Source organism: Physeter macrocephalus, chromosome 16, assembly GCF_002837175.3.
Source record: "Physeter macrocephalus isolate SW-GA chromosome 16, ASM283717v5, whole genome shotgun sequence".
NCBI lineage: Eukaryota > Metazoa > Chordata > Mammalia > Artiodactyla > Physeteridae > Physeter > Physeter macrocephalus.
The window spans coordinates 59,684,947-59,712,939 of NC_041229.1; the positions used below are offsets into that span (position 1 = coordinate 59,684,947).

At 37.7% G+C, this 27,993-nt stretch overlaps 1 protein-coding gene across 5 annotated transcripts in view; it reads right to left on the reverse strand.

The window, feature by feature from the left end:
- FCHSD2 (FCH and double SH3 domains 2) overlaps positions 1-27,993 on the reverse strand; it is a 300,658-nt gene that overhangs the window by 82,022 nt on the left and 190,643 nt on the right. For all 5 annotated transcript variants that reach the window (XM_055078767.1, XM_024131614.3, XM_055078769.1 and 2 more), the window contains one exon: positions 189-311. In XM_055078767.1, coding sequence (XP_054934742.1) covers positions 189-311 — 123 coding nt within the window. The remainder of the gene's footprint in view (positions 1-188; positions 312-27,993) is intronic.

Genomic DNA, 27,993 nt, shown 5'->3' on the forward strand with positions numbered 1-27,993 from the left:
GACTTTTTTGACCTTCATCAAGGAGAACAATACACCCTCCAATTTTGTTAGAAGAAATAGCGTTTCCAGGAAATTTGTCCTTTAAAGCATTCTTCTAATGTCATTGGTACCTTCATTTTGTTTGTATGCAAAAAACACTTTAGATTCTAAAATGGATAACATCACATATTGCAATAAAGGTAACTTGCCTTGCTGGAGGTTTCTAATAAAAACTGGAATGTGTTCTGCACAGCTTGGCATGTCTCTAGCTCCATCCGGCTGAAGGCTATTAAATAATCCTTGAGGTGGTCATATACATTTCCATCGAGAGCCTGTAAAAGAGGAGTAAAAAAAAGCAAAAAAATTATGACAAAGCTTTGACACACAATGCCTATTGTTTAAAAGGTAAGTTCAGTTTAAAATCTATTAATAAAAAATTAAAAAAAGATATAGGTCGTTATGTAAGAATAAATATAAACCTTAAACAATCACTTGGGAAAACATGAATTTCTCTAATAAATAGGAACTAAAAAAGGTAAACCCCAATATTGGTAAAGTTGTGGGGACAGGATAACACTTGGGAGACAAAATGCTTGGTTTCTGATATTTGTTCATCTGCTTATTAGTTATGTCAACTTCTGTAGTCAATTTATAAGAGTAGGTGTGGGAGTTAAATGAAATAATGGATGTAAAGGATCCAGACACAGTGCCTGGAACAGAAGAGACATTCAATAAACATTAATCTCCTCCATTTTTCCTCAACCATTATTGGTAGGATTCTAAATTAATATATTCTTACTATAGAGCAGTCAGAGAAAAAACACAATAGAAATAGTAAAAATTTAAAAATGACTCAGAAATCCTGTTTTGGGGAAGAAACACCAATGCAAAGTCTACAAAGAGTTTTAAACATTCTTACTTATTTAAGCATTTAGAGCAGGACTCTTTGAAATTGAAAAAAAAAGAAGAGAAAACCACTAAACATTTGAGATATATTAAGTTATGATATACACAGTGACTAAAATATGCATAGCCACCAAACTAAAAACTGTGGAAACTGTGTAGATGGAAAAGAATATGTTGAATAATTTTAGGCTAACAAAGTAGAATAGAATACATACATACATACTAGCAACAGCTATGGGAAAATATATCAATAATAATAATAACAAAGGTTCTGCAGTCTTACAAATTAACAAAGATCTTCTTAAAAATTGAGGTAAAATTCGCAGACCATAAAAATCACCATTTTAACTATTTCAAAGTGTACAATTCAGTGGCTTTTAGTACACGCACAATGTTGTGCAACCATCACTACTATCTAATTCCAGGGCATTTGCATCACCTCCAAAAGAAATCCCATACACATTAAGTGGTTGCACCCATTCCTACCTTTCTCCCTGCCTCTGGCAACCACTAATCCGCTTTCTTTTTTTAAAATTAATTAATTAATTAATTTTTGGGGCTGCGTTGGGTCTTCATTGCTGTGCGCAGGCTTTCTCTAGTTGCGGAAAGTGGGGGCTACTCTTCGTTGTGGTGCGTGGGCTTCTCATTGCGGTGGCTTCTTTTGTTGCGGAGCACGGGCTCTAGGCACGTGGGCTTCAGTAGTTGTGGTTCACGGGCTCTAGAGCGCAGGCTCAGTAGTTGTGGTGCACGGGCTTAGTTGCGCAGCATGTGGAATCTTCCCAGACCATGCTTAAACCCATGTCCCCTGCATTGGCAGGAGGATTCTTAACCTCTGTGCCACCAGGGAAGCCCCTCTACTTTCTAATTCTATGAATTTGCTTATTCTGCACATTTCATATAAATGGAATCATATGATATGTGGTCTTTTGTGCCTGCCTCTGTCATTCAGCATGTTTTCAAGGTTCATCAAAGTATTAGTACATTTTATGGCTAAACAATATTGCATTGTATGGATATGCCACATTTTGTTTATTCATTCATTAGTTGGTGGACATTTGGATTGTTTCCACTTTTTGGCTATTATGGATTTTCCAATTCTCTTGGGTATATACCTAGTAGTGGAATTGCTGGGTCCTCTGGTAATTCTGTGTCTAACTATTTGAGGAACTAACAATCTGTTTTCCACAGTGGCTGCACCATTTTACATCTCCACCAGCAATGTATAAAGGTTCCAATTTCTCCACAACCTCATCAATAATTATTTTCTGTTTTTCTTTTTTTAATTATTCAAGCTGTCCTAGTGGTATCTCATTGTGGTTTTGATTTGCACTTCTCTAATGACTAATGATGTTGAGGGATTTTTCATGTGTTTATTGGTCATTTGTATATTTTCTCTGAAGAGATGTCTACTCAAGTCCTACACTCATTTGTAAATTTGGTTGTTTTTCTTTTTGTTGTTGAGTTGTAAGAGTTCTTTATATATTTGAATACTATTTATATATTTGGATACATATATCTTATAAAATATATGATTTTCAAATATAGTCTCCCATTTTGTGGGCTACATTTTCACTTTATTAATAGTGTCCTTTTTTAAAAAAAAAATTTATTTATTTATTTGGCTGCGCTGGGTCTTAGTTGCGGCACACGGGATCTTCACTGCAGCATGTGGGATCTTTAGTTGCAGCATGCAGGATCTTTAGTTGCAGTATGTGGGACCTAGTTCCCTGACCAGGGATCGATCCCAGGCCCCCTGCATTGGGAGCGCAGAGTCTTAGCCACTGGACCACCAGGGAAGTCCCTCAATAGTGTCCTTTCATGCACAAAAGTTTTAATTTTGTTGAGGTCTAATTTAGCTATTTTTTCTTTTGTTGTTTGTGTTTTGGTGTCATATCTAAGAATCCTCAATGGAGGTTTTATAGTAAGGAAATTATATATCCTACTTTCATTAAACATTTCATTAAACATTCACTATAAAATGGACTTTTAAAAAATACACAAATTCTGTCCCCAAACCATTAATAAATCTGCACGTTCTATAGTGCTTAAACCACTAGATGGCACCATCAAGCACTGTAAATATAGGCAGTGCAAATTCCTTAAGATTCCTTTCCATGAGGTTATGCAACATCCCGAGAGACTGCTGGTGTTAAGTCTGAATAACAATTCCTACCTTAGGACATGCTTTTCATTAACTTGTTAAAAAATGAACATATAGCTACTTCTGATATGAGGTTTTGTCTTAGAATGCTCTTGGTAGATGGTCATAACCTTGTGTTTGCAGGAAACCTTGGAACATTTTATTTAAACATAGCAAACGGCAATATAGGCATCATGAGCTCCAACCCGCAGAGTTTCTGATTGAGTAGGTTGGGGGTGGGGCCTGAGAATTTGTATTTTCTAACAACTTGCTGCTGGTCTGGGGACCATACTTTGACAACCACTGGACTAAACAGTCATTTTAGCTGATTAGATTGAATATGTAGACTTAGATCCTGGTGACCCTGTAGAAGCACAGTGGCTGGAGGCAGAGAAGTCCACCATCTTGAATAGGGTCAAGAGCACCAATATATCAAGTAGGCAGATCAGCATCTATTTTCAATTGAGAATCATGCTCTACTTCAGAATTATAAAGGCAGCATGGGAAAGAACTTGAGTTCTGAAATAAGTTGGATATGGGTTAGAATCCCAGAACTTTTACTTCATCATTTTGATGGTTTTCTCTTCTATAATTAGGGAAAGTGGGAATACCACATACTCCACAGGACACTGTGAAGATCAACTAACGTAATGGAAGTGGCCCAATGTTAGTCTCCTTTTTTGCCTTGCTTAAAAATCTTTAATGGCTTGGCCACATATTGATAATTATTAAAGTTGGGTAATGAATACATGGGGGTCATTATACTATTTTTACCTTGTTGTATACAGGAAATTTTCCATTAAAAAAGTAAAAAGAAAATCTGGATATCATATTAGAAAGAAAAAGTGATGCTACAAAAAAAATTTTTTTTAAGCTCCCACTGTATATTTTGAAAAGTCAAAATTCTTCAGCTGGTATCTAAGGGCCTTTATAATCTAGTCCCAAACTACCTCTCGTTAGCACCATCTCTTATCACTGTTGTCTGCACTGTACTCACATCCCAACCACACCAAATCATTCTGGAAAATGACATTTACTATCATGTTTCCAATTAAGTTTTTCTCTTGGCCTGGAATGTCCTTTCCTTCTTCTTACCCACTCAAATAGTAATAATGATGGCTAACACAGGCAACTAACATTTACTAATGGCTCACTATGTTCCAAATGCTTTACAAAGCTGACTCAACCAGTTCCTCCTTAGTGCTTCCACAATCTTTTGTATGTTGCATGGGTATTATTGCAAGTCATGGATTAAGTCTTATTCAGGCACAGTGCCTGGCAAATAGCAGATTCTCAAAAATATTTATAGAATAAATGAACGTTTTACTCTAGAGTTCAATACAGCAACAAAAATGCACTGAATTAGTTAGCTCACAGGCAAGCTATTCCCACCATATTCCAGTTAAGAGAAAAATGTACCATTAGTCATCATGTACCAAATACAGTAAAGGCTTCTCTTGGCTTCAGGGACCCAAATGAGGCTTAATGAATTTACATTAGGTGGGAGGTGGGCCAAGTGATTGGGAGCCTCTTCTAGCACACAGAGATTAATCTTAAAATATTTCTTTCATCATATCATCATATTCACACCCAGAATACCCCAAATTTTCATTATCACCTTTATAGGGTTGCAGTATTCATTAACCTGCCCATGTACCAATTTTTCTGGTTGATAAGAATAAGACAGCTGGAGGCCTTCTGGCCTAGATGTATTATTGCTAGTGTTCATAAAGTTAATGCAGGAGGTACAAAAATTAAGAAACTGTTGGAATTCAAAGTATAGGAAGTGGATGATTACCCTATGATTGGCTCCAGCCCCCTGCCTCAAGTTAACCGCAATTGTTTGAACCAGTGATGATGCCGAGAGATGAAGTTCAAAGCAATTCTGGCTAACACTGTCTAAATCTGGTTTATGATTAGAAGGTAGGGTGCATATATGGACTTTGATAAAAAGCCAATAATTAAAACGAAGTAGTTCCCTAAAACAGAATTAAATACTGGGAACCAAAGGAAAGAGCTTGAAAATGCTTTTTACAAACGCTTCCATCACAGTACTTATCACACAGAGTACTTACCGTTGTCTACCATAGTACTTAGTAACTGTCTCATTTGGATTATTGCTGCAATCTCCTATTGCTCTGCATACAGTTGTCCCTCCCACCAATATGCAATTCTAAATTGCATATTGAAAACATTTATATATGTATCTGATTCCCCCAATACACCATTATTAATTCCTTGAGGGCAGCAACACTTGTTTCTGCCTATATCCCTACTTTAACCTTAGCAGAGAAAGCCTGCAATAAATACTTACTGAAATGAACTGAACCGAGAGGGGTGGAAGGTACAAAAGCAGGCCCCAATTATATGAGAGGGAAGGCATTGAAGAAATATTTTGAGAGTGAATTAGAATCACGCATTTACTTTATCTTAATGGGTCAGCTTTACTCTGATGAAAAAATATCATGTAATTATTCAGACTGACTTAAATTTTGACCAGACACTATTTCCCTTCTCTGACTTTCACACCTATATATCCAACTGCCTCTTAGACTAAACCATTCTCTTCTCCAACTGCTCTTCCTCTTGTGTTCCTAGCTCAGTGTGTAATGCCACTATCCACTCACCTGCCTAGGTCAGACACTTGGAAGTAAAGGTTTACTTTCCCCTCTGCCTTTCTCTCAACATCTAGTTAATTACTAAATCTGGTTGATTCCATTTCTTAAATATTTATCAAATCCAACCCCTCCTCCTAACCTTCACAGCTACTACCCTCCAGACATCCTGTTTCATCTGTATTACTGCAGCAATCTCCTGTTACCCTGCATCTTGCCAACCCATTTCTACACTGAGGCTAGGCGGATGTTTCCAAGCTGCATATTTTACTTGACTGCTCAACAATGTTCACTGACTACTCATTACGTTTAAACTAAAGAACAAACAAAACAAAACAAAAACCTTTATAACTTTGTGACTGCATGATCTGGACATGGCTTACCTCTTTGCTTCTTCACTTATTGCTCCCCATTTCCTTCCCTATTATCCCTACAATGTACATCTTTTGATTCCTCCAATATTCCTCTTTTATCTCTGGGTTTTCACAAAGGCTCTTCCTCTTTCTTGACTTCTCTCTACCCTCTCCTCCTTGGTTTGGCTAACTCTTACTTATCAAGATCTTCACTTAATCATTAGCTATTCTGGACATCCAGAATGATTGTCTTTTTGCTTTATAACTCCTAATCATAGTGTAAAATCTTAGCATAAAATAGGCATTGGTAATGCCTATCTGTCTGTCTTTGCTTTTGGTTTGTTAAGTTCCACGAAGGGAGGATCTTGTCTGGCTGTTTACCACTGTGTCTTCTGTACTGAGTGCAGGGTTTTATGTACTGGTAGTACTCAATATATATCTGTTCAACAAATAATACACCAATCAGAATTCACATGTTAAAAAAAAAAAAAGAATGAGCCCACACTTGAGTCCCATGATGGAAAAGTAAGCCTAGTGATGTTATGTAACACTGGTAAAATTTTGTATAAGCTAGAGAAGAAACTAATTTCACAAAACTCTGTCTAATGCAGTAGTTTTCAAACCTTTTTAGTAGTGACATCTTTTTACGTGGAATCCCAAGACAAAAAACATATATGACATTGCACACTTTCTCTCTCCCTCAGATCCTACTCTCTTGACCACAGGGGTAAACTTGCAGGCCAAGCTGGTATGCAAGACAGAACAGCACACTCCTGCCCTTTGCTCAAACTTATTGGGCAGAGCCCAGCACTTGACCTAAATTAGGTCATCCCTGGGATGGAAGCTGAAAGATGAGTTCAAAATGGCCTATTCTTCCCACCAAATGGCTATTCTTCCCCCCAGGAGACTTAAACCAACTCACAAGGAAAAGCAGTGATGAGAAACTTGGCAGAGTAAAGCTGGGAATGAGGGGCAGAGGAGAGGGCAAGAGACTATCCTTGGATTGGGTAGTTCCTGAGCAAGCATCACCTTGTCCTTGTGATTTGTTTACCTGAACCAACAAATTCCTATTTTGCTCAAGCTACTTTGAGTTGAGTCTTTGTTATTTGCAGTTAAGAGACTCCTTACTAAAGCATTATGGATGATAATTGTAGCCTATATCAGCCCTACTATCTGAATTATTTCTATTGGTTGCATTATAAGAAAAAATCTTGATTCATATAGATCACTAACTGCAAGTAATAACAATTCAATAGCTTGCCTTACTATTCCTGGTTCTGTTCACTTAAACAGATCTAAAAGTTTGAAGTAGGCAATTTTTATTTCAAAGCTGAATCACAAATACAATCCAAAAGCTTCACGTACTTCTTATAAATTTAAAGTAAGGTAAAAACTTTTTAAGGCTTACAATAAATGATAAAAGTGTTACGACTATAATAGTTTGACAAGGACATGCATGGTGAAGATGCATCTGAGCCCTGTCTATCATTTATATGAGCAAGGCACAAGAATGTTTTCTAAGTATAGTGGTACGTTCAATTTCAAATGAGCAGATGTGCACAAACTTCAGTTCCTATAGAGATCTGTGTGCAGAGCCATAAATTTCACAATCAATGACACATTAGAATTCACATATATGCTCAGAAATGGCAGGAGAAGCATTCTTTCAAGGTTTATACAAATATGAGTTTATCTGGCAGTATGAGCTTCTTGGTGGTTTCCATTATGCAAAAATTTGGGAGGTAACTCATCCAAATGTACATTTTAAACACAGCCAAACTTTGTTCTTGATTATTTGGTACAAACTGCTAGGGGAAGAAGTCTGTAATACCTAAATTGAGAAACCATGGGGACTTTGATCAGCAATATGTTTTAATAATCTAGCAGTTTTGTTTTGTTTTGTTTTGTTTTTGCGGTACGCGGGCCTCTCACTGTTGTGGCCTCTCTCATTGAGGAGCACAGGCTCCCGACGCACAGGCTCAGCGGCCATGGCTCACGGGCCCAGTTGCTCCGCGGCATGTGGGATCTTCCCGGACTGGGGCACGAACCCGTATCCCCTGCATCGGCAGGTGGACTCTCAACCACTGCGCCACCAGGGAAGCCCCCTCTAGCAGTGTTTTTGAAAAAACTGAATTTGAATGCCTTTAAGCATCCATGTTCTTTTCAGTTACCTGTAGACCACATATTCTCTTAGATATTACTTCTGCCCTCTTTACTCATTGGATCAACTTGATCTCTAAAATCAGCTGAGTTTGGAACTTAACTCATAGTAGTGAATACTCAAAATAGTAAAGAAAAATTGGGATATCCTAAAGACAAATTGAGAAGCTTAGAATTCTAGGGTGTCCCACTAAACATTTACTTTACAGGAAAGTATAAATTCCTGGAACTTATTTGAAGAGGAACATTATGATGAATTAGGAGTTAGGAGAAAGAAAATTTGTCATTTTTCTAAGCATCTGATGCAATTTTCCCTAAAGTAAGAACTTTAAACAGTGGCTTCCTTATTTAGATCCAGGAAGGGCAGAGATTCTGTAGTCATAGAGTTATGCTGAAATCTCTTGAGTTTCCTTAATGCAGCCTAGAAAAAGCAAACCCTTCTTTTTCTGACAGCAATGGGTATTCTGCAAGAGTCTTTGGTAAAAGTCAAGGATATAAATATCAAGATGATGATAAGTATAAGCTGTCTTAAAATTAAATCATGAAATTCTATAGTCCTCCTTTGCTGATGGAAGAAAACAATAATTGCCTGCCTACATTTGTTTCTCTTTCTGAGAAGACTCCAAGCTGTACTTAGGCAGGATGCAAAGAAAAAGTAGATTTTTACAAATTTAAAGAGATCAAAGCAAGTACCGGGCTGTATTTGCATCACTGTAAGTATCTTAATAGATGGTTTAATCTGTCAACTGATATAAAGTAAAATTAGAAACACATCACCTAATTTTATACTTGGTTATTTTATTTAAAAGCACTAAATTACTTCAGTTCTGTGAAAGAGGAAACAAGTAAGAAACTTTCTGTGAATTACAAAGCCAGGAAAGGAAAGTTCAGCACTGCTTTTCTACAAAGTCTGTGTCGTCGGGCTTCCCTGGTGGCACAGTGATTGAGAGCCCGCCTGCCAATGCAAGGGACACGGGTTCGGGCCCTGGTCCGGGAAGATCCCACATGTTGTGGAGCAGCTAGGCCCCTGCACCACGGCTGCTGAGCCTGCACTCTGGAGCCCACACGCCTAGAGCCTGTGCTCCGCAGCAAGAGAAGCCACTGCCATGAGAAGCCCACGCCCCGCAACAAAGAGTGGCCCCCACTCACTGCAACTAGAGAAAAGCCCGCGCGCAGCAACAGAGACCCAACGCAGTCAAAATAAATAAGTTAGTTTATTAAAAAAAAAAAAAAAAGCCTGTGTCGTCCTCGTGAGTTACTTACTAGCATGCATTATCTAGTTATGTGTGCTAAAACCATCTCAAAATTTAGGTTGTAACCCCAAAGCAGCATGGTTCAATAGAAAGCCTTGAACCACATACACCTGCATTCAAATCCCAGTTCTACCACTTACTAGAAATGTCACTTTGGGGAAACACTGTACCTCTTGAGCATTAAATTCCTGATCTGATAGAGTCTAGAGAGTATGGTACTTACCAAAGATGGTAATTAAAATAATAAACCCTAAACATTTCTATGTTCTACCCAAGAATTTCACCTATTTCCCTTATAGGACCTATATTAAAGGATTTTGGTGACAGACCTGGTTTTGAGTCTTGATTCTACTGTGTACTTAAGCTGTATAACCTCTCCAAGCCTCAGTTTCCTCATCTAGAAAGAGATAATAATAGTATCTTTTTGTGAGGTCTGTAAAACAGTGTACCGTTTTAATTCCCTTGTTTCTTTTACTAGCTCTTTTTGAGTTCTTTTCGTAGAGGTCGCCTGAGGATTACAATTAACATCTTAATTTAAAAGCCTGTGTCGTCCTCGTGAGTTACTTACTAGCATGCATTATCTAGTTATGTGTGCTAAAACCATCTCAAAATTTAGGTTGTAACCCCAAAGCAGCATGGTTCAATAGAAAGCCTTGAACCACATACACCTGCATTCAAATCCCAGTTCTACCACTTACTAGAAATGTCACTTTGGGGAAACACTGTACCTCTTGAGCATTAAATTCCTGATCTGATAGAGTCTAGAGAGTATGGTACTTACCAAAGATGGTAATTAAAATAATAAACCCTAAACATTTCTATGTTCTACCCAAGAATTTCACCTATTTCCCTTATAGGACCTATATTAAAGGATTTTGGTGACAGACCTGGTTTTGAGTCTTGATTCTACTGTGTACTTAAGCTGTATAACCTCTCCAAGCCTCAGTTTCCTCATCTAGAAAGAGATAATAATAGTATCTTTTTGTGAGGTCTGTAAAACAGTGTACCGTTTTAATTCCCTTGTTTCTTTTACTAGCTCTTTTTGAGTTCTTTTCGTAGAGGTCGCCTGAGGATTACAATTAACATCTTAATTTAAAGCAAACTGGTTTGGATTAATGCAAACTTAATTCAACAGAATACAAAAACTATGCTCCTACAGAGACTTCGCTGGTGGCGCATTGGTTAAGGCTCTGCGCTCCCAATGCAGGGAGCCCGGTGTTTGATCCCTGGTCAGGGAACTAGATCCCACATGCATGCTGCAACTAAGGGGCCAGGAAGGTGCAACTAAGGAGCCTTTGAGCTACAACTCAGGAGCCCACCTGCTGCAACCAAGACCCAGCACAACCAAATAAATAAATAAATAATTAAAAAATCAAACAAAAAACTATGCTCCTACATAGCTCTATTCTCTCCCTCTTCTTGTCATAGAGCTGTATCTTTATACATTATAAGCCCATCAATATTTTATAATTATTGCTTTATACATTGTCTTTTTTTTTAAAGGGAGAGGTATTTATTTATTTATTTATTTAAATCAGACTTAAATTATTTACTCTTTTCTCAAACTGGATAATCTCAATTTTCTGATCTTTAAGTTCATGGATTCTTTCTTTTGCCAGTTCAGCTTTGTTGCCAAATCCTTCCAGTGTATTTTAATCTCAGTTACTGTACTTTTCAATTCCAGAATTTCTATTTGGTTCCTTTTTATAATTTCTATCTCTTTGTCCATATTCTCTCTTTGGTGAAACATTGTTCTCATACTTTCCTTTAGTTCTTTGGACATGGTTTCATCTAGCTCTTTGATCATATTAAAAACAGGTGATTTAGAATCTTTCTTTAGAAATCAATGTATGGGCTTCCTTGGGGTCAGTTTCTATTGACTCCTTTTATTCCTGTGTATGCGTTATACTTTCTTGTTTCTTTGTATGTCTAGTTTTTGGTTAAGAATGGGACATTTAAATTATAATGTGGCAATTCTGGAAATCAGATTCCGCTCTCTCCCCAGGATATCTTGTTGCTGCTGCTGTTTGTTTATTTACTGACCACGTTTTGCCTCTGTGCTCCAGGGAATCCCAGAACTTTGCAAGGAGCTTCACAGACTCCAAAAATACTTGATTTAAAAGCTTTAATATTTATATCACTTTGACTATCTTTTAAATATACATGAATTTTAGTCCCTCAGCCATTCATTATTTTCCATCTCACCCTCCTGCTAAACAATCTTCATTTCCAACCAACACTCCAGAATTAGCAATCAAGTAAAATTATGTGATAAAGGTGAGTGAATTGTGCAGGCAAACTTAAAGCAGCATATTTCAAGAGAGTTAAGCCAAGACTATACCGGTCTGAGTATACTGCTTTAGGAAATCCCTTCTGCCCCCATCCCAATCTCGAATCTATTTTGTTCCTCACATATATACTTATAGGCAAAAACAGAGTAGCTTTCCTTATAGTGGAAGCTGAGGATATAATCACATAATTTTTGCAGTCCATAAATTATTTGTGGGAATTTACATTTTGTTTTTATTTTAATAAATCATTTAAAAAGATATAATTTAACCCAGGATTATACAGATGATCACCTTTTACTGGAGTACTGCCGTGTGATTTCTGTGCCAATGCTTGTGTTTACAATCAATGGGCCAAGTAGTTTTACTCCAGTGGTCTTAGGTTAATGAGAATAGATCTTGAACTTAAAATGACCTTAAACTTAAAATGTAAATGACATAGTTGAAACACAGAGGAGATCAAATGACATCAGTGGGTGCTATACTAACAAAGCGAAAAGGGTGGTGAGAGAAAAGTCATTATAGGCATATGGTAGTATAGGCACTGAGGAATCAAAAGAACCTAAAGAGAATCCCATAACTTACATTTCAAGTAGCAATTTAGGGTCAACTGATCATTATCAGCTATTATATTTAATTCATTTTGTCAATTTACAGATTTTGAATTTTATTGATTTTATACATTCGTTTGTAATTAAATGATAACTCTGTTTTGGTTTTATACATGTATAAAAGCTATAAGCATATATTTTTAACCTGGGTTTATTTATACATATTTAAATAACACTGTAATCAAAATAATCTAAGAGCCTACAGGAATTTTTGCCCATGAAAAAGAGGGTCCTAGATTATTAAAAGGTAAAAAGTTTCATCACTGTTCCTGTTTTTACTCCACCACAGGACTGTTTAGAAGAGCGTGCCTCATGCTTAAATAGCAGATTTTTGTTCACCAACTATACCACCCTTGCAGTAAAGAGGAGCTCTTCCTCAGCTGTGGTCCTGATGACCAACAGGTAGTGATGATATGGGCACAGTCACACAAGCTGGAAGCAAGAAGATCTGAAGGGACTTCCTTGGTGGTGCAGTGGTTAAGAATCCGCCTGCCAGTGCAGCGGACACGGGTTTGATCCCTGGTCCGGGAAGATCCCACGTGCTGTGGAGTAACTAAGCCTGTGCGCCACAACTACTGAGCCTGCACTCTAGAGCCCACAAGCCACAACTGAGCCCACATGCCACAACTACTGAAGCCCACGCACCTAGAGCCCGTGCTCTGCAACAAGAGAAGCCACCACAATGAGAAGCCTGCGCAGCACAACAAAGAGTAGCCCCCGCTCGTTGCAACTAGAGAAAGCCCATGCACAACAAGGAAGACCCAACGCAGCCAAAAGTTTAAAAAAAAAAAAGAAGATCTGTAGGGACAAAAGGCCTTAAGGAGGAAAACAGAAAGGCTTCTGGGAGAAATTATGACTGAAGTTCAGCTCATTAGGTATGTAAACCAGAAAAACATACATATCAGACAGTAAATAGGACTGCTGCAAATAGAAGAATTTTTGGCATTCCAATTTAGATCTAGAATTTCACCATATTCATCTTTTGGTTGTATTATTTAAATATCTTCTGAGTGCACTTTTGAGACTAAAGTATTGAAATGTCAGAAAATATTTAGCATGAAGAATATAAAGCCTTAGTTTTAATTCAGGAAGCATTATCCCAGATATAGGTAATCTGAAAGTTCCTTACATTGAAATTTTAGGGAAGAGTTAATACACATTTCTTAGATATATGGAACGATTAATGGAAAGGAAATAGTCTAATGCCCTTCAAAGGTTTCTTAACTACAACTGGTGGTTATACTGAACGGGGTCTGATCTTTTATAGCTCAAAGACAGCCTGTGATAGGAACAATCTTAGACATATGGTATATTAACATGTGATAGCTAAATTTCTTTGCACCTGAATTTTTTATGTAATTTGTAATATGACACAAGGACCTACCGATTTGAAAAATAGATACATGTATATGTATAACTGAATCACTTTGCTGTACACCTGAAACTACACAACACTGTTAATCAACTATACTCCTATATAAAAAAAGTTAAAAATATAAAGTAATTATTCAACAGTTCAATTCAATAAAATATTTCTTGAGACCCTAAACTATGCCAAGAATGATGCTAAGGGTTGAATCTGTGTTTGTATGTGTGTATTTGAGTATATAACCATGAAGAATTTGGCCAAGTATTGGAGACAAGCATGTAATAGTATGATTTTAATTACACAGGGTTCTAGTAGAGAAGCACCTGAACAAACGTGGAGGTTTAAGGAAGATTTTTTCGAGGAAATGATGCCGGAGTGCATGTGAAAGTCTTAAGAATTACATTAGTCACATTTTTAATTAAGAGAATGGTTCAGTACTTAACTACTGAAATCAGTATTTATCAAAGCTCACCTAAGACTAACATCATTTTGATTATTTTTTCCTAATAAATCAATTCAGAAGGTTTTAAAATGGTCTTTTAAGTTGCACTCTAAAGCTGATTTAAGATTATGAATGTTTTCTAAAAAATACATTTTAGAAAGTAAGGATAAGAGCTATAAACATCTTGGTCTTTACATTTAACAGAAGTAGCCTCTGAGCTAAACATGTAAAGCAGGATGTTTTCATAATTTAATACAGTAGTCAACTGTACTTTTGGGGGGCATATAGTTATTCAGTATATCAAAGCTTTCAAGTATAGAGTCCATGAAAAAAGAATTTGGGTTTTCTTATTATAAACACTCACATGTCCATACTGAAGTCAATTCCAGCAACAACCTCTGCTGTGCTCAGCAGTATTTGAATCACAGAAAAAGCATTAGCTCAGGACATTCAAGAAGGAAGGAAGTCAAGAAAGACAAAATCAATTTCTCAGCAGTAAAAACAATAATTCCACTTCTAAAAAAGTAACAACTATAAACATTTTTGCACCCAGTTACTAAGACTGTAGGTGTAATAGATTGCTCCTTAAATACCTTTCTAAGTAATGGATTTAAAATTATAAGACAAAAATTAAGTTTCTAGTTTCTTATTCCAAAGTTTAATGGTACCTACAATTATAACAGCTTTAAAGAGTTAACAGAGGTTTAGTCTGACTTTAAACGTTGCCTGTTTGGTAAAAACATTCCAGTTTCTGTTAGATTTTGATCTCTTACTGAACACTACCTGGTTTATAGGAAATCTATGAAGATGGTGGGTGAAACTTTCTGTAATCAAGAAGTGAAGTTCCAGGGAGCTTCTTCAACATCTGTGGGCTGCTTATTCAGTCTCCTCTGGCAAGAGCCCCTAGTGTTTTATGCAACAATGCTATAGCCTCTATGTAAAAGGTGCAAACAAAGCCAAACTAAAATGGCATTTATGATTATTCTTAGCTCTAATTTCATAGAAGCAGGACAAATAAATTTTAGCCCTAAGTGGGAATCAGCTTTGTCATCATCCTTAGCCTTTCAAACTCATCACTACCAAGATTCTAAAGACTGAAAGTCTTCAAACAATATTTAAATGGAATGAGACTGTGTGTATTTGTGGGGGTGTGTGCTCATTCTCTGCTTATCACAAATGCACCACACTTTCAAGGCTGAAAGGCCTTTTATAAAGGATGTTAGTATTTTAGTTGATGCGAACAGGTTTAAGCAGACACATGCATGTCTCCAAAATGCTGTTTCCAAATATCATTTTAATATTAAAGAAAATAATATATGTAATGAGGTTAGTTTAATGTGTGGAAAGTAATAAATAGTCAATGAACAAGACTACTTTTATATTTTTGTTCTCCTTTAAGGGGCCAGAGGCCATCTGGATCTTGCTAAACATTGTATCTCCAATAAAAGGCACATAGAAGGCACCCAGTAAATATCTGTTAAATTATGAATGAATGAATGGCCTGCAATGAAAATGTGTGCTAACAGTACTTTATCTTCCATGTCTAAAACAGTATGTAAGAGGATGTAAGCACTTAATAAAAATATGTTAGATTTCAGTTCGCTTGGTAAAAAATATGGGCTCCAACTCTATTAATGTATCATCACTATCTTTAGCATTAACTCTCTTATCCTTTTAATGATCCATCCTTTTCTTCAAATTTTAACGGTTCTGAAGAGTTGTTGAAATAGCACAAAATGAAAATGTTCAACTTATCAGTAAGCAAAAAACTAAAATAATATTAAATTAAGAGTATTACACTCATCCAAACTGTTGCTCTTGTAAGTGTATCTATTTAATTTTAAAACACAGCTTTGATAAGGGTGTCAGGAAGTAGGTATTTTTGTATACTGCTTTTCAGAGTATAAATTGATGTAATCTTTCTGGAAGGTAATGAGTCTCTATGGAAAGTATTAACAAATCTTTGTTTTTGACCAGGGAATACATTTTTAAAAAGCTGTCTCAAGGAAGTTATCAAAGAGGTATACAAAGATTAGTATAAAAGAATCTTCACTACAGATTTATAAAAACAGACAAAAATGGACATGAAAATCTACGGCATATTAATATAATCAAATACTATGTGGTCATTAAAATCACATTTTCAAGTAAAAATCATATTTCAAGTAATATTTAAAGGCAGGAATATTTCAAAATATTCAAAATATATTCAATATATTTAATATATTCAAAATATTTCAAAATATTTCATGTGAAAAAGGTACTTGTGAAAACAAAATGATACTGATTTTGAAGCATGTATATACAATATATGCATAGAAAAAATTAGAAGGTATCAGAATAATGCTTCCCTCATAGAATGAGTTAGGAAGTGCTCCCTCTATTGTTTGGAAGAATTTGAGAAAGACTGGTGTTAATTCTTCAAATATGTGGGAGAATTCACCTATGAAGCAATGTGGTACTGCACTTTTCTATATAAGTTTTTGACTATGATTCAGTCACTTTATTTATTATAAAATTGTTTAGATTTTTCTATTTCTCCTTCAGTCAGTTTTGCGTTTGCGTTTTTAGGAATTTGTCCATTTTATCCAGGTTATTTGTTGGTATACTGCTTATAGTATTCTCTTATAATCCTGATATCAGTAAGACTGGCAGTAATATCACACTTTCATTCCTGATTTTAGTAATTTAAATCTTTTTTTTTGGCAGTGGGCAGGGTAGTGGATTGAATGGTGGCCCATAAAAGATATATCCATGTCTTGGGAATTCCCTGGTCATTCAGTGGTTAGGACTCTGTGCTTTCACTGCCAAGGGCGCAGGTTCAATCCCTGGTCGGGGAACTAAGAACTCACAAGCCGCGTGAGGCCAAAAAAAAAAAGTTTCTCAAAAAAAAAAAAGAAAGATGTATCCATGTCTTAACCCCTCAAATCTATGAAAGTGACCTTATTTGGAAAAAGGAGTTTTGCACATAATAATTAAGACTCTCATCTGTTCTTTTTCTTTTTTTTTGTTAATTAATTAATTTTTGGTTGCGTTGGGTCTTCGTTGCTACGCACAGGCTTTCCCTAGTTGCAGAGAGTGGGGGCTACTCTTCGTTGTGACACGTGGGCTTCTCGTGTGGCTTCTCTTGTTGAGGAGCATGGGCTCTAGGTGCACAGGCTTCAGTAGTTGTGGCTCGTGGGCTCTAGAGCTCAGGCTCAGTAGTTGTGGTGCACAGGCTTAGTTGCTCTGCGGCATGTGGGATCTTCCCGGACCAGGGATCAAACCCGTGTCCCCTGCACTGGCAGGTGGATTCTTAACCACCATGCCACCAGGGAAGTCCCTCATCTGTTCTTTTAAAAGAGACAGCAGAGAAAGAGACACGAGAAAAACTGAGGTGAAGACAGAGGTGGAGTGATGCCAGTCTATAAGCCAAGGGACTGCTAAGGATTTCCAGCAGCCAGAAACTTGAAGAGGTATGAAATGGATTCTCCCTCAGAACCTCCAGAAGGAACTAACCCTGTTGACACCTTGATTTTAGACTTCTGGCTTCCAGAGTTGTGAGAGAATAAATTTTTCTGGTTTTAAGCCACCATACCTGTGGTAATTTGTTATGGCAGTCCAAGGAAACAAATATGGTCAGTCTACTTAAAGGTCTGTCAATTTTGTTGATCTTTTCAAAGAACCAACTTCTTTTTTTTGCTGATTCTATTGTTTTTCTATTTCCTACTCCATTTATCTCTGCTCTAATGTTTATTTTATTTATTTTTAAAAATTATTTATTTGGTTGTGCTGGATCTTAGTTGCAGCTTGCGGGCTCCTTAGTTGCAGCTCACAGGCTCCTTGGTTGTGGCTTGTGGGCTCCTTAGTTGTGGCATGCAAACTTATTTGTGGCATGCATGTGGGACATAGTTCCCTAACCAGGGATCGAACCCAGGCCCCCTGCATCGGGAGCACAGGGTCTTAACCACTGCACCACCAGGGAAGTTCCTGCTTTAATGTTTATTATTTCCTTCCTTCTTCTTGCTTTGCGTTTAGTTTCCTTTCATTTTTCTAGTTCCTAAGATGCAAGTGTAGGTTAGTGATTTGAGATGTCTCTTCTTTTTTAATGTATCTGTTTACAGCTATTATAGGCTCTGGAAATCAACCAAAAGCAAACAATAAATTGAAAAACTGCTGACCTTTGGGTAAGAATAGTGGCAATTGTGGCATTCTTGCCTGGGGCTGTTCCCATCTCTGTTCAGTTCAGTTAGGTAATAGTTCTACCAGAATAAGGTAGAACTATTTTGAAAACCAGCAGTGAAAACCAGCAGGTTCATTGCCAGAGAGACTAACTTGATTTGGAGCAGAGATTTAAAAAAACTCATGTCTAGGGGTATTATTAATAGAAGCAGTGATCTTGGTGGGAAGTGCATCAGGAAAACTAACAGCTCTGCTAGACTGAGATTGTGGTCCCAGTGGGGGTGAGCATCTGACCAGCAGATTAGCCAGAAATTTAACATAAAGATCATAGAAATGAAAGAGCCATAAACTCTCCATGTATCCCTAGCTGATAGGAAGGCTATTTGCACATGCAGATGAGACCTTAAAGGGCACAGGAGAAAAAAAATCAAGGTAAGAATGCCTGAACTTTGAATGTACTCCCCAGCTAACAAACAGATCCATCCAAAGGGTGAAAGCCTTACTGCTTTGAGGAGTTTGAGCACAATTTCTGACCAATCACAGACTGACTTCCAAGCCCTGCAGACACAGGAATGAACCATAGAAATCCAAGCTTAAAAATAAGAATAAAAAGGGACTTCTCTGGTGGTCCAGTGGTTAAGAATGTGCCTTCCAATGAAGGGCACACAGGTTTGATCCCTGGTCAGGGAACTAAGATCCCACATGCTGCAGGGCAACTAAGCCTGTGCACCACAACTACAGAGCCCACGAGCTCTAGAGCCTCAGTGCCACAACTAGAGAGAAGCCCTCATGCCACAACTAGAGAGAAGCCTGTGCACCGCAACGAAGATCCCGTGCACCGCAACGAAGATCCCGTTGCCGCAACGCAGCCTTAAATAAATAAATAAATATTTCTTAAAAAAGAAAATAATAAAAAGAGAAACTGAGCAGAGACGTCAGTAGCACCATATTGCAGAATAGACAGATTCTGCAGAATTAGTCTGGGCAATCAATGACACAGCCAACCACCCAACTGAACAAAAACAAAAATAAAAACAACCCTTAGAGGGGGAAAATATGAAGAATCCAGATCTTCCACAATTATAATCTCAAATATCCAATTTTCAACAAAAAATTATGAGACATGCAAAGAAACATTAAAACGTTACCCACACTCAGAGAAAAAAGGAGGCAATAAATATTGCCTCAGTAGACCAAGATATTTGATTTAGTAGATGCAGACCTTAAAGAAAGTTTTATAAAAATGTTCAAAGGAAATTTTATTCAAAGAATTTAAAGGAAAATATAACAACCACTCAACAAGTAAGGAATCTCCATAGCTAGACATCTATGTGAGAAATGGAATATTTCCTACCATATCAGTAAACAAAGGATGTCACAGTCATCAGCAATTAGCCCTCCAACGTAAGCCCTGAGGGAACTCAAGAAGGAAAGGATACCTGCCATCTAGCAGCCATCAGACTGCAGCCACTCCCTACCGTGAGCCCTGAGGAAACGCAGGATATGAAAATACAGGATACTGGCCTCAGACAGCTGAAGTGCATATCAAAGGAATGATTTCAGTGGACCCAGACTCTTGCATCTTCCCATACACAGAAAGGCGCTAAATTCCTTAACTTGATGATCTGGTTACTTTAATTAACAGTAATGGGGCTTCCCTGGTGGTGCAGTGGTTACGAATCCGCCTGCCAGTGCAGAGGACAAGGGTTCGAGCCCTGGTCCAGGAAGATCCCACATGCCCGGAGCAGCTAAGCCCATGCGCCACAACTACTGAGCCTGTGCTCTACAGCCCGCGAGCCACAACTACTGAAGCCTGTGTGCCTAGAGCCCGAGCTCCGCAACAAGAGAAGCCACTGCGATGAGAAGCCACTGCAATGAGAAGCCCGTGCACTGCAATGAAGAGTAGCCCCCGCTCGCCGCAACTAGAGAAAGCCTGTGCGCAGCAACGAAGACCCAACACAGCCAAAAATAAAATAAATAATAAAAATAAATACATTAAAAAAAAACCCAGTAATCTTTTGTTGTTCCTGACTACCTGCCCTTTCTTGCAAAACTCCTATATATCCTAGCTCCCCTCTCGCCTCCTCGGAGCAGTATCTCAGAGCTATCTGAAATGCTGTCTCCTGGGGTTCAGTCCTCATTTTGCTCCCAAGAAAATTTAACTTGCAACCCTCACGTTGTGCATTTTTTTAAGTCTACATATGCATGAGAAATAAAAGCATTTGATGACACAAAGTTCTACATGAATATTCATAGCAAAATTACTAAAAATAGCCAAAACCCAGAAAAAAATCCAAATGTGTATCAACTGGTGAATTGATAAACAAAAATGTGATATTTCCATTTAATGGAGTATTATTCAAAAATAAAAAAGAATGAACTACTGATACATGGTACAATGTTGACGAATCTCAAAAAACATCATGCTAAGTGAAAGAAGCCAGACACAAAAAGCCACAAATTGTATGACTTCATTTATATAAAATGGCCAGAAAAAGCAATCTATAGAGATAGAAAACAGACTGGTGGTTGTCTGGGACTGAGAGTGGGAGCTGGTATTAGCTGCAAAATGGTATGAAGGAACTTTTAGGGGTGATAGAAAGTTTCTAAAATGAAATTGTAAATTTTATAAATTTTCTGAAAATGAGTGAATTGTGTATTTATAATGGGTAAACTTTTTTTTAAATATAAATTTATTGGGGCTTCCCTGGTGGCGCAGTGGTTGAGAGTCCGCCTGCCGATGCAGGGGACATGGGTTCGTGCCCCAATCTGGGAAGATCCCACATGCCGCGGAGCGGCTGGGCCCGTGAGCCATGGCCGCTGAGCCTGCGGAAGACCCCACATGCCGCGGAGCGGCTGGGCCCGTGAGCCATGGCCGCTGAGCCTGCGCGTTTGGAGCCTGTGCTCCGCAACGGGAGAGGCCACAGCAGTGAGAGGCAAGTGTACCGCAAAAATATATATATATATATATATATATATATATAAATTTATTTATTTATTTGTATTTATTTTTGGCTGTGTTGGGTCTTCATTGCTGTGCAGGTTTTCTCTAGTTGCAGCAAGCGGGGGCTACTCTTTGTTGCGGTGTGAGGGCTTCTCATTGCGGTAGCTTCTCTTGTTGTGGAGCAGAGGCTCTAGGCTCACGGGCTTCAGTAGTTGCAGCACGTGGGCTCAGTAGTTGTGGCTCTTGGGCTCTAGAGCACAGGCTCAGTAGTTGTGGAGCAGGGGCTTAGCTGCTCCGCGGCATGTGGGATCTTCCTGGAACAGGGCTCGAACCCGTGTCCCCTGCGCAATGGCAGGTGGATTCTTAACCACTGCACCACCAGGGAAGCCCTATAATGGATAAACTTTATGGCACGAAAATTATCTTAATAAAGCTGTTTTAAAAAACTGTCAATATATTAATATAATGAACAGTAACATTCATATGCATTATGAACAAATAAGTAAGGAATGTAAAAAAAAAAAATCCAAAAGAGCCAAAACTATAAAATAGAACAAAAAATGTTCCACATCATTAGGAAGAAAATTATAAACATTAACTGAATGATATTAAAAAAAAACAACCTAAAAATACAGGTATCCACCACTTTTTGAAAGTTCGCTTGATGCCACTTCACTTTTACGGAAGACTTACATTAGTATATGTTTTTTGCTAACTGAAAGAAATCCAAAGAGGATTTTCACTTTTACTAAAAAAAAAAAGGCAAAAAGCAAAAATAGCATGCGGCATTTGTTTTGCGGCGAGCTGTTATAGAGGCAGTGCACACCCCAAGCTGCGAGAGAGGCACTGCCAAGGCTCCTTCCCCACAAACTACACTCAGCATCTCAGCACCAAGCCACCAAAGCTTTGAACTGTGTCTGTTAGAAGCTGTGCTTTATCTTTATTTATTCTGTGCATTTGTTAGCAAGATGTGTCCTAAGGTAATTGCTCCTTTGCTTTATGCAACTGCGGCTTACAAAAGGTTTCATAGGAACACTCTACTTTTGGATGATAGGGGAAACCTGTATTGAGATGAGAAGACTCAAGATTAAAATATATCAACCAAGTAATCTATAAATGCAATGTACTCCCGATTAAAATACACATGGACAACAAGCTGATTCTAAAGGTAACAGAGAAGGACCATTATAAACCACTGCAATTTTGAAGAACAGACAGTGTGATATTGGGCAGGAATAGACAAAAAGACCAATGAAACAGAGTATCAAACCAAGAAATAACTCTGCATGTATAAGGGAACTGATTTGTAATAGTGGTCAGTCTGCTATTGAAATCCGACTGTTCAATAAACGGTATTGGGACAAGCGGTTATCTAGAAAGAGGAAAAATAGAATCCCTACCTTAAACCATACATACAAGTAAATTGCAAAAGGATTAAAGACTAACTCTCAAAAACAAAATTTTAGAACATTTAGAAGAAAATATAGATTAATAACCATATGATTTCTAGGTAGGGGCACAAAAAATACCAATAATAATAGAAAAGAATGATAATTTTTGATTACATAAAAATTCAAATCTTCTGTTCATAAATATAAATTAAAAAGCATCAGACATTGTTACTTTTTTTTGTTTTTTTGGTCACACCACATAGCATACGGGATCTTAGTTCCCCAACCAGGGATCGAACCTGCGCCCTGTGCAGTGGAAGCCCAGTGTCGTAACCACTGGACTGCCAGGGAATTTCCTGAACTTCGGTGCTTTTAAAATATAACAAACAATTAGTATTCAGGATAAAAAAAGAATTCCTACAAATCAATAAGTAAAACATAACAAGAGAAAAATGATGAAGAATATGAGTAAGCAATTCATAGCAGAAAAAAACAGAAATGATGAAAAATGCTCAACTTTACTAGTGTTTAGGGAAATGCAAATAGAAGATACCATTTATAACCCATCAACTGGCAAAAATTAAAATGTCTGTACTATTATGCGCCGAGGAAAATCGGTACACCTATATACTGCTGGAGAGAGTATACAGTGGTACAATCCTTTTGGCAGTACTAGACTATGTATATACTCTATGATTCAGTAATTTCAATTCCAGGTGTAGACTTATGTGTATACGAAAATATGTACAAAAATACAGGAGCATTGTTTTAACAGTAAAATATTAGAAATCACTCAAATATCTTTCAATAGCATAATATATAAATCAAATGCAGTTTATAAAATGGTATTTAATACACAAGTTAAAATGAATGAATTAGTTATATATATGTGGATAAATTTCAAAACCATAATATGTTAATTAAAAATATTAAGTTGGACTTCCCTGGTGGCGCAGTGGTTAAGAATCTGCCTGCCAATGCAGCGGACACGGATTCGATCCCTGGCCTGGGAAGATCCCACATGCCACGGAGCAACTAAGCCAGTGTGCCACAACTACTGAGCCTGCGCTCTAGAGCCCGCAAGCCACAATTACTGAGCCGGTGTGCCACAACTACTGAAGCCCGCGTGCCTAGAGCCTGCGCTCTGCAAAAAGAGAGGACACTGCAATGAGAGGCCCGTACAATGCAATGAAGAGTAGCCCCCACTCGCCGCAACTAGAGGAAGCCCATGTACAGCAACGAAGACCCAATGCAGCCAAAAAAGAAAAAAAAACTTAACTTGCAGAACAAGCACAAGACAATGCCATTGTATACAATTTCTTTAAAAGCACACAAGAATATTGTAAATTGTTTATGAATATATATTACCTGAATTTTAAAAAAGTATTGAAAACATGGTTAGAAAGAAAAGATGGTGCCCTCAGAATAGTGGCTGTCCCTCGGGTGGAAGGGAACAAGAAAAGAAGGAATGGAAGAGATGAGAATCATTAGGAGTTTAAACTATCTCTGTATCTGATTTCCTTAAAAAATTTATCTGAATCTAATAAAATGTTACTATTTGCTAATTTTAGTAATGGACACATGAACATTTATAAAATTATTTTTTGAATTTTCTATATGTCAGAAATATTTTATAATTTTTTAATGTTGAAGAAATAAGGGATTTGTTTACTATTGAACAGAAGTCCAAGATGCCTGATAGAAAGGTTTGAAAAGGAAAGCATTAGTGAGAGATTGAATCAGGGCAAAGGCAGCACAGACTGGCATGGTATCAATATATAATGGTATGGGAGAGCACAGATGTTCAGGAAGGCTTAAGTCTTGGGTGGGGACCTATAATTCTGTAGAAAATATGTCTACTCTATGGCTAATATAAGGGCTTAAAAAAATCTCTTCTGTTTCTTTGTTTTCCCTAATTTCACTACTCATTAAGGTTTCTACCTTTGATTATGGGAAGGCAGTAGAGGTGAAATTCACACACCTTTGTTAGTTATTAATAGTCGTAATGAAAGGGGAGGAAATTGAAGAGAATTACTGATGAGGTTTTTATAGATGAACCACAGAAATATATTAATTAACTCCCCTTTTCATTTACACTAATAATTGATTTTGTTTATAATTCTGGGCAGCTATCTTCTGGTCAGCTTTACTCCCATCACTTAACATATACACCAATTATACTCTTACTTATAAAATCTGGGGATACTTTATTGTGTACATCAATGGAAAATAGGTAAACTGCTGCAGAATAATATTTCACTTATTGCTTAGCTTTTTATGGTTTTAAAATATAAATTATATTGAAATATATAATATAAAAATAATACAAATAAAATTAAAAATATATAAGTAATATACATACTTAAGTCCAAACCAAATGGGAAGAAGTAACTATAGTGTAGTCTAAAATATGCTTCTAAGGGAAACATTATAGCTTAGTCACTCCTGCATGGTGGATTGGTCATATAAAACACAAATGTCAGGCTATTCAAGAGAGAGCACCAGAAACTAACATGGAATTTGAAAACTGTACACTATGTATAAAGAGCAGCTGGAAAAGAGGAAACAGAATTTTATGGGGTTGGAGGAATTTAGGGAAATAATATTTGTACAAAAATCATAGGTAATCTCACTATCCAGAAACAATCACTTCTAAATATTTTGATGACTATCCTATCCTTTCTTTCTATCTATCTATCTAAACATATAGTTATACAATAGACTTTAAAAATAAATTTAAGACTATATCTTATATATTATTTACGATCCATTTCAACAGTTAGTAGTATTATTTTCCATGTCATTAAATAATCTTCTACAACATAATTTAAAAATAAATTATACATGTAACTTCCTGAATTAGGAACCAAGATGGCGGATAGAAGGACGTGCTCTCACGCCCTCTTGCGAGAACACCAGAATCACAAATAGCTGCTGGACAATGACTGACAGGAAGACACTGGGACTCACCAAAAAAGATACCCCACATCCAAAGACAAAGGAGAAGCCACAATGAGACAGTAGGAGGGACACAATCACAGTAAAATCAAATCCCATAACTGCTGGGTGGGTGACTCACAGACTGGAGAACACTTATACCACAGAAGTCCACCCAGTGGAGTGAGGTTCTGAGCCCCACGTCAGGTTCCCAAGCTGTGAGTCTGGCAACAGGAGGAGGAATTCCTAGAGAATGAGACTTTGAAGGCTAATGGGATTTGACTGCAGGACTTCGACATGACTCGGGGAAACAGAGACTCCACTCTTGGAGGGAACACACTAAGTAGTGTGCACATCGGGACCAGGGGAAGGAGCAGTGACCCCAGGGGACTGAACCAGACCCACCTGCTAGTGTTGGAGGGTCTCCTGCAGAGGTGGGCGGTGGCTGTGGCTCACTCTGGGGACAAGGACACTGGCAGCAGAAGTTCTGGGAAGTACTCCTTGGCATGAGCCCTCCCAGAGTCCGCCATTAGCCCCACCAAAGAGTAAAGGTAGGCTCCAGTGTTGGGTTGCCTCAGGCAAAACAACCAACTGGGAGGGAACCCAGCCCCACCCAACAGCAGTCAAGCGGATCAAAGTTTTACTGAGCTCTGCCCACCAGAGCAACAGTCATATCTACCCACCACCAGTCCCTCCCATCACGAAACCTGCACAAGCCTCTTAGATAGCCTCATCCAGAAGAGGGCAGACAGCAGAAAAAGCACGAAGAACTACAATCCTGCAGCCTGTGGAACAAAAACCACATTCACAGAAAAACAAGATGAAAGGGCAGAGGGCAATGTACCAGATGAAGGAACAAGATAAAACCCCAGAAAAACAACTAAATGAACTGGAGATAGGCAACCTTCAAGAAAAAGAATTCAGAATAATGATAATGAAGATGATCCAGGACCACCGAAAAAAAATGAAGGCAAAGATCGAGAAGATGAAAGAAATGTTTAACAAAGACCTAGAAGAATTAAAGAACAAACAAACAGAGATGAACAATACAATAACTGAAATGAAAACTACACTAGAAGGAATCAATAGCAGAATAACTGAGGCAGAAGAACGGATAAGTGACGTGGAAGAAAGAATGGTGGAATTCACTGCTGCAGAACAGAATGAAGAAAAAAGAAGGAAAAGAAGTGAAGACAGCATAAGAGACCTCTGGGACAACATTAAACGCAACAACATTCGCATTATAGGGGTCCCAGAAGGAGAAGAGAGAGAGAAACGACCCAAGAAAATATTTGAAGAGATTATAGTCGAAAACTTCCCTAACATTGGAAAGGAAATAGCCACCCAAGTCCAGGAAGCGCAGCGAGTCCCATACCGGATAAACCCAAGGACAAACACGCTGAGACGCATAGTAATCAAACCGGCAAAAATTAAAGACAAAGAAAAATTATTGAAAGCAACAAGGGAAAAACGACAAATAACATACAAGGGAACTCCCATAAGGTTAACAGCTGATTTCTCAGCAGAAATTCTACAATACTCTACCCAGCAAGGATCTCATTCAGATTTGATGGAGAAATTAAAACCTTTACAGACAAGCAAAAGCTGAGAGAGTTCAGCACCACCAAACCAGCTTTACAACAAATGCTAAAGGAACTTCTCTAGGCAAGAAACACAAGAGGAGGAAAAGACCTACAAGAACAACCTGAAACAATTCAGTAAATGGTAATAGGACCATACATATCGATAATTACCTTAAATGTAAATGGATTAAATGCTCCCACCAAAAGACACAGACTGGCTGAATGGATACAAAAACAAGACCCATCTATATGCTGTCTACAAGAGACCCACTTCAGACCTAGGGACACATACAGACTGAAAGTGAGGGGATGGAAAAAGATATTCCATGCAAATGGAAATCAAAAGAAAGCTGGAGTAGCAATACTCCTATCAGATAAAATAGATTTTAAAATAAAGAATGTTACAGGAGACAAGGAAGGGCACTACATAATGATCAAGGGATCAATCCAAGAAGGAGATATAACAATTATAAATATATATGCACCCAACATAGGAGCACCTCAATACATAAGGCAACTGCTAACAGCTATAAAAGAGGAAATCCACAGTAACACAATAATAGTGGGGCACTTTAACACCTCACTTACACCAATGGACTTATCATCCAAACAGAAAATTAATAAGGAAACACAAGCTTTGAACGACACAATAGACCAGATAGATTTAAGTGATATTTATAGGACATTCCATCCAGAAACAGCAGATTACACTTTCTTCTCAAGTGCACACAGAACATTCTCCAGGATAGATCACATGCTGGGTCACAAATCAAGCCTCAGTAAATATAAGAAAACTGAAATCATATCAAGCATCTTTTCTGACCACAATACTATGAGATTAGAAATGAATTACAGGGAAAA